A 6,680-nucleotide genomic window follows, 5' to 3' on the forward strand; every position below is an offset into this window, starting at 1 on the left:
AGCCCTAAAATGCAAATAAGCCCAGAAATAAAATAAACCACAAATAAACCCTAAAATGCAAATAAATCCAGAAATAAAAATAAATTAAATATGCAAATAAAAGGGTCTGACTCAATCCGAGGGCTCAGGATCATCTGGATGAAGGGCTCTGATGTCCCCATCATATTGCAAATAATGCACCATAACCAGCCACTAGTCAAAGATATAATTATTAAAAACTTAAATGGAGATCGATTTAACCAAGATATTGGATCAATAATCCAATTTGATTTGTATTAAAAATATAGGTTTGCTACGCCTGTTGCCTCCCTTCAACTTTGTTCTTCCTCCAGCCAGGGATAGAGGAGAGATAGAGATAGGAATAGCTGTTTTCCTAATAGTCAAAATTAGAAGTAGCCTGAGTCCAGACAGAAGCTTAGAAGTAGGTGCTTCTCAAACCTGTGCGGAGGATGTCATACACCACTATTCTGTTTTTGCCAAACTTTTGAAGCCATGGCTGCTGAAAGACAATCCAGATCCAAATACTTTTCCTTTTTCAGTCCTCCATTCAGTAAAATCCATCTTTTCCTCTATGATGCCTATGGCTTAATTCATCCTATCCGCTCACAAACATAAAGTTGGTGGATAAATGAATAAGCAATTTGTGATATCAAGTCCAACAAACATCTTGACCTAATGTTACAGCAAAAAGAAAAATAAAAACAGAAGCAAGAAGCACTTTCTCCTACTGGGAAATAAATTAACTCTATTGCTGTAGAATTGTCAACTCATTGTTTGCTTATTTGTGCTAAAGAATGCAAATGAATAAGTGTAACAATCTAAAGAATACAAATGAATCAGCGTAGCAATCTTTGTATTTGGCAAAGAAAGTGTTATCAGTTGTTGTTGTCCATCCAGAACTGAGCCTGCAGCCAGTCAATAGTCTTCTTGTCCACCTGAAAGGCCTTTGCAAGAACGTCGCGAGAGATGGGTGGCTTCGACCCAAACACCGCATTGGCTACAGTGATCACACCAGGGTTTTGGCTGCTCAATGCGGCAATAGCAACAGCATTCTTCGTCCCGTAGTTGAACTGGAAGTGAATTAGACCTTGGGGGAACACGAACACATCACCCTTGTTGATGACTTTGGCAAAGAGACGGTTGTCCGGGTTGGAAGTCACAAAACCCACATAGAGTGAGCCTTCCAACACCGTCAAAATCTCTGTCGCCCGAGGGTGGATGTGAGGTGGGTTCAGGCCATAAGGAGCGAAGTCTATGCGAGCCAATGAGATGCCAAGGGTGTTGAGCCCTGCAATTTTCTCCACATTAACCAAAGTCACATTCGATCCAAGTTTGTTTGCTGCATCGCCAGGCCTGTCGAGGCCGGAGAAGAAGAAATCATCAGCTTTGACATCGTTTGGGTTCTTGCACACAAGACCGTTGACAAATACTGCACAATAAAAATTAACATAATTCACTAAGCTTGATAGAAAAACTTGAGAAGAACCTCGTTCGAAAGCCTACTTATAAGTTTGTGGATGAGTAAGAAATTTTGCTCAACATGAAAAAAGGAAGAATATATATAATTACCATGGGACGTTTTGTCAGCAACACAGAAGTCCTGGAGGGGACTAGGATCAGAAGCAATTGCGTGAGAAGAAACCAGCGCAAGGAAAGCAAGGAGGAGGATGCGTGAAGCCATGTCTGTTCGGTTGAGCGGGAGAGAGTGCAGAAGGAATGGAACTCGAGAGTTTAGATCGAAGCTCGGTGCGCTGGGATGGCTTGGAGTAGATGGATATATATAGAGAGAGTGGAGAGATGAGGGACCCGGTTTATGAGATGGTTAGACCTTTGAAGCAGTCGGGAAGGGTGGTCGTGATTTGCTCTGTATTGTTTTATAAAGTAGTAATAAAATGGTTTCAGTTGTCCACCAATTCCAGTAGACCATGGCCAAAGGCAACGTTCCCAAAGACGAAGTATAACTTGATAAAGTATAACTTGATCTATAACCATATTGATGGTAGGTGAGAAACAGCAGATGGAATAGATCAATATTCGCCGCCTTTGACGGTACAACGGTTCGGCCAGCTAAATAGATAATAAGGCTTGTTTCGTAGTCTAATCATGAACTAGTCCAGCCATTTTTATTATAATTTAACGAATTACTTATTTGTTTAATTTTATGCTAGTATGGACATATGTGATGAACATGAAAAAAGTTAATAAATTTAAAGATACGGTCATCAATTGTTTATTGAGACATTCCTCCTCCGACTTTATTTTTGTTGCCATAGAAAATTGAACAATTCAAAGAAAGATCCAAAGCTGGGAGCTAGCCTTCATGAAGATGTTCGGATACTTGGCCACAATGAGATTTAGCAACTTCAAGATGACCTCTTCCTTCCGTCACAGAAAAGGTCAATGTAGTTATGGTGGCAGCACTACAGGAAAAAGGACTTTAGCCGACGCTTTCGTTGAGCTTTGGCGACGCTAATTAGCGTCGGCTAAAACACCCCCGACGAATCGCCAAGCGTTGGCAAAGCGTCGCATATACGAGAGTGGCAAAAGTTTTTGCCGACGCTTTACTCAAGCGTCGGCAAAAAACATGGATTTACCGACGCTTATAAAGCGTCGGCAAAAACATGCCAGAAACATGGCTTTACCGCAAAAAAAGCGTTTTCCCCGACGCTTTTTTGCGTCGGTAAATCCATGTTTTTTCCGATGCTTTAACGCGTCGTCGCAATTACCTTTCTCCGACGCTTTTAAGCGTCGGCAATTGCTCAATTGCCGATGCTTTTGAAGCGTCGGCACAAGCGTGCCGGTGGTGCCCCGACCTTTTTTACCGACGCTTAAAAGCGTCGGAAATTGTCTTTTTTAAAAAAAAAATAAAACAATAATCCGTATTGTAAAATACAAATTACAAAACATATATTATAACAATATGAACTTGTATTACATTGAGACATTGACACAAATACTCAGATCATTCAAAATATGAATATTGATATATCTGATTAAAACTCCATGTTTTTGACTCATGTATCAGAAAAGCTGCCATACAAATTACAATGTACTCTAAAAAAGCAAATTACAATGTACTCTGAAAAAGCAAATTACAATGTACTCTGAAAAAGCAGAAACATATACATATCAAACTCATAAAAGATAATCTAGAATGCATCAGGGACGGGATTCAGCTCCATCATCATCTCTACTAGCGTTTGAAGTATCAGGAATCTACAAAAAAAATTAAAAAAAACTTTAGAAGTTAAGAATAATGTGATACATTAACTCATATATCATAATTGATAATATGTAAAATATTAAAATACATATAGTTATTTACCTGAGAAGGGAGAAACCGTTGTAACATGGAAGAAATATTCGTAAGCTGAGACTGCAAATTTGCTTGGTTTTGCTTCAACTCATCAATAGTTGCTTGAAGCCGACGAACTTCTGCAGTGTTACTAGATTCTCTGGCATTTCTTGTATATGTGCCCACTGAAGACAACTGAGTGGGGGTAACTCCAACGCCGTAACCCCTTACTCGACCATAACGCTCTGGGCCCATCAATTCAGCGAGCACTTCAGCTTCAATATTATGGGTCGCGTCGGATGATGATGACCCCCCGACGCGCTCCGAAATAAGATTTGTTGCCCTATCCTATATCTCTCCAAAAAAAAATCAAATTAATGTATGCGAATAATAGAACCAAAAAAAAATACAGCACAAGTCAAAGATGAATACATACAACTATATCTCTTGACTCCTCTCGGACAAAGCTGCCATCTCGGTGGGTGTGAGTCATCCTATAAAACTCCACCCTACCAGGCTCCCTCCCATTATCATCCACCTACAACAAAAAGTATATTTCAAGAGTATACATGCTATATGATAGAATAATTTAAAAATAAATTTAAATTATTTCAAGAAAGCTTACGAATTCAGCTCTACGCCTCGCATAACTCATGGAGCCTGAAGTGTGAGGAACAGTCTGTGATGCTCGAGCAGCTCTACCAATATTGGAATATGTCTTCCCCGAAAAACAATAAACAATGTAATGCATAAAATGTATAAATTTTTAATCTATAATAATAGTAAATACAATCTAAGGTATTGAAAAAATATACACAACCTGAGCTCTCTCGGAAAACCAGTAGTGGACAAGCTCCCTCCACTGATGAGAGATTACATCTGGAGGACAAACACGGGCCACCTCCTCTTCAGTCATGCCCTTGTGCTTCCAATCCGCCTTTAGCTTCGCCTTATATTCTTTCCATTTGCGGTTGACGGACTTTAGCACCCAATCATGGCTATTTGCAGGCAGGACAAACTTTGTCTACATCAAAGTCAAAAATGTTATATCAATGTTAAATCAAAAAATAATTGAAGATAGTAAGCAAATTCAATTCTTTACCTCAACAACTCTAAGAAGCTCAACCTTATATGAAGGAAGCATTTCGTTCCATTTCGTATAGTTGAGTGGACACAATTGTCCCTTCCGCGCAACCGATCCTAAAAAAGTTGATAAAATGCTTGCAGCATTATTGATGGGCTGCCCCAGTTCGTTGCAATGGACGACAATCTTCTCATCCTCAGGTAGGCTCCATACGTCCCGTGCTCGAGTGGGCCCTCGTGTTCTCCTCACTCTCCCCAGTCCATCTATAAAATAACAAGTCCATTAAAGGTAAATGATTTAAAATAGTTAGAACTGGAATGAACATCTAGCCATTAAAAGCAAATGATTTAAAGCAAAATAGTTAAAACTGGAATGAACTTACTTTTCTTGAAACTGGAATGAACTGGATGCCAGTTTTTGGGTCTTATATGCAGGTTTTGTTACATTTCTTTTTCTTGGACACTGTAATGAACAGCCCAGGACAATGTAGTTTTTCTTTCGATCCTATTGTTGTTATCTATCTGGGTCTTACATGCAGGATTTGTTACAGCCAACTATCTTGGATATGGTAATGGAAGGCTGTGACTGTATTGAAACAGATGCTCATATTGACACCATCCTCTTGGATTAGTATGGGGTTTTGCCACAACAGGTGGTGGTCGGGTTATGATATGTTGTTCCTCAAATTTCTGAAAGGATGGGATCCTTCTTTTTCTATATTTTTCAGGTTGCGTTGATTGGTGTTAGGGGGCTCTACATCTCTGGATTTTCTTCAGCCCAGTACTGTTGATCAACTGTTGTTATTGTCACTAGGAGCCACAGACTTATTAATGGGAACTCATCTATGTTCCATAAGTCAATGAACTCATAAGTCATTAAAAGCAAATGATTTAAAGCAAAATAGTTAGAACTGGAATGAAAAATCACCTATGTTCCAGTAGCATCTATGTTCCAGTAGCATGTCAATATGGCCTTAAATATAATTTTGCTTAAAACTCACCTGCTTTCTAGATGCAGTCTTGAAGTGCATGTCTCAAACTAAATATGTGATCTTAAACCAATGTGATAAATCTCAAAGCTGGAGTTTGCATTGTATGATATACCCATCCTCTCATTCAGAGAAAGGAGCAAAAATAGACAGTCGTATTCTTGTATAATTTGATCATCACAAAAGCCAGAGGTAGCAGCATGGTCACCGTACTTTTCTCGCCATCGATGAAAAGGAAAGTAACAATTACCAGAAAATAAAGTTATCAGATATAAAAGGTCATGCATGGTTAATCCAAGGCTGCAAAATGCCCCGGTCTCTCACATAAAAGAGTGTACTTATTCTCTTCTATGAAAAAGCCTGTTAAGTTTTACTTCCATGATCCAAGAAGTCAACTTTTAAACAAGCTGAAAGTCGAGTGACCTTAAAGAGAATGGTCAAGAAAGGCTGAAACCTGTCAGGAAGGGGATCTTTTCCCTCCACAGCAGTAATATCCAGCAATTATGTCCAACATAGACAATGATATCAGAGCTAAGCCAGATGAAAACATGGAAAACTTGGTCCTTATGACCTAATTGGACCAGCCCGAAACTTTTTCTTTAGGTACTTCTGCAGTTCACGAAAGCCTATGCAAATGAAAGGGGAAAAGATACAGACAAGAAGTCGATGCAAAAGGAAAGGCCAAACTATTTGAAGGCCCATAGAGAACATACCTGTTCCAACACCACCCACAAGTTTAATTCTGAAAAAACAACCAAGACATCTGCCATTATCATATGGATGCTAATCTAGTAGCAAATGCAGAGATCTAACATAAACAGCACGGTTGAACTTCATATTGTCATAATGTTCCCACAGTGAAGTACAAATAACCAGACAATTTTGTTGTTAACCCAACTTTAATGATGATAGCTACACATATCTCTTTTCTAAAAAAAAATACGGGAATAGAATATGAATAGAGTGAACATGTTACTAAGAGGGCAGAAAGCAAAACTAGTGTGTTAAGGTTCCTCTTTTTTTTTTTTTTTATTTACGCAGCGGATGAATCATACACGTCTAATGTGAATACATCCAAAAAAGTCAAAATACTTCCAATATCCAAAATCATCAAATATGCCATATGTAATGTACTTTTTTAAAGGCAAATGATTTAAAGGCAAAGGATTGTAAATCAAATTACTCAGGACGTCCACGTCATCCGTATCTGGACGATCTGCAGGTGGAGCGTGCTCCGACTGGGACCCGGACTGAGTATGGGGCTCATCGGGCTGCTGGGAACGATCAGAAGTAGATCCCACGGATGTGTGCTG

At 39.1% G+C, this 6,680-nt stretch overlaps 2 protein-coding genes across 2 annotated transcripts; both read right to left on the reverse strand.

Moving 5' to 3' along the window:
- Nucleotides 1-640: 640 nt before the first annotated feature.
- LOC103698703 (putative germin-like protein 2-1) lies at nt 641-1,729 on the reverse strand. The gene is made up of 2 exons (XM_008780744.3): nt 1,570-1,729; nt 641-1,429 (listed from the first exon to the last, which is right to left on the reverse strand). The coding sequence occupies exons 1-2, from the start codon at nt 1,679-1,681 to the stop codon at nt 876-878; spliced, it is 666 nt and encodes a 221-aa protein (XP_008778966.1). The 5' UTR covers nt 1,682-1,729; the 3' UTR covers nt 641-875.
- A 1,231-nt stretch (nt 1,730-2,960) lies between these two features.
- Nucleotides 2,961-6,375, reverse strand: LOC120108996. Its single transcript, XM_039122732.1, has 6 exons — nt 6,081-6,375; nt 4,398-4,642; nt 3,921-4,319; nt 3,732-3,833; nt 3,326-3,643; nt 2,961-3,216 (listed from the first exon to the last, which is right to left on the reverse strand). The coding sequence occupies exons 3-6, from the start codon at nt 4,044-4,046 to the stop codon at nt 3,160-3,162; spliced, it is 603 nt and encodes a 200-aa protein (XP_038978660.1). The 5' UTR covers nt 4,047-4,319; nt 4,398-4,642; nt 6,081-6,375; the 3' UTR covers nt 2,961-3,159.
- Between the last annotated feature and the right edge of the window lie 305 nt (nt 6,376-6,680).

This window comes from Phoenix dactylifera, unplaced genomic scaffold (genome assembly GCF_009389715.1).
Source record: "Phoenix dactylifera cultivar Barhee BC4 unplaced genomic scaffold, palm_55x_up_171113_PBpolish2nd_filt_p 001703F, whole genome shotgun sequence".
Lineage (NCBI taxonomy): Eukaryota > Viridiplantae > Streptophyta > Magnoliopsida > Arecales > Arecaceae > Phoenix > Phoenix dactylifera.

Coding starts and splice junctions, on each gene's coding strand:
- LOC103698703 (XM_008780744.3), bottom strand. CDS start 1,681: ATGGCTTCACGCATCCTCCTCCTTGCTTTCCTTGCGCTGGTTTCTTCT. Junction 1,430..1,569: donor TGCTGACAAAACGTCCCATG/GTAATTATATAT, acceptor TTTATTGTGCAG/TATTTGTCAACGGTCTTGTG.
- LOC120108996 (XM_039122732.1), bottom strand. CDS start 4,046: ATGCATTACATTGTTTATTGTTTTTCGGGGAAGACATATTCCAATATT. Junction 3,834..3,920: donor CGAGGCGTAGAGCTGAATTC/GTAAGCTTTCTT, acceptor TTTTTGTTGTAG/GTGGATGATAATGGGAGGGA. Junction 3,217..3,325: donor AACGGTTTCTCCCTTCTCAG/GTAAATAACTAT, acceptor TTTTTTTTGTAG/ATTCCTGATACTTCAAACGC.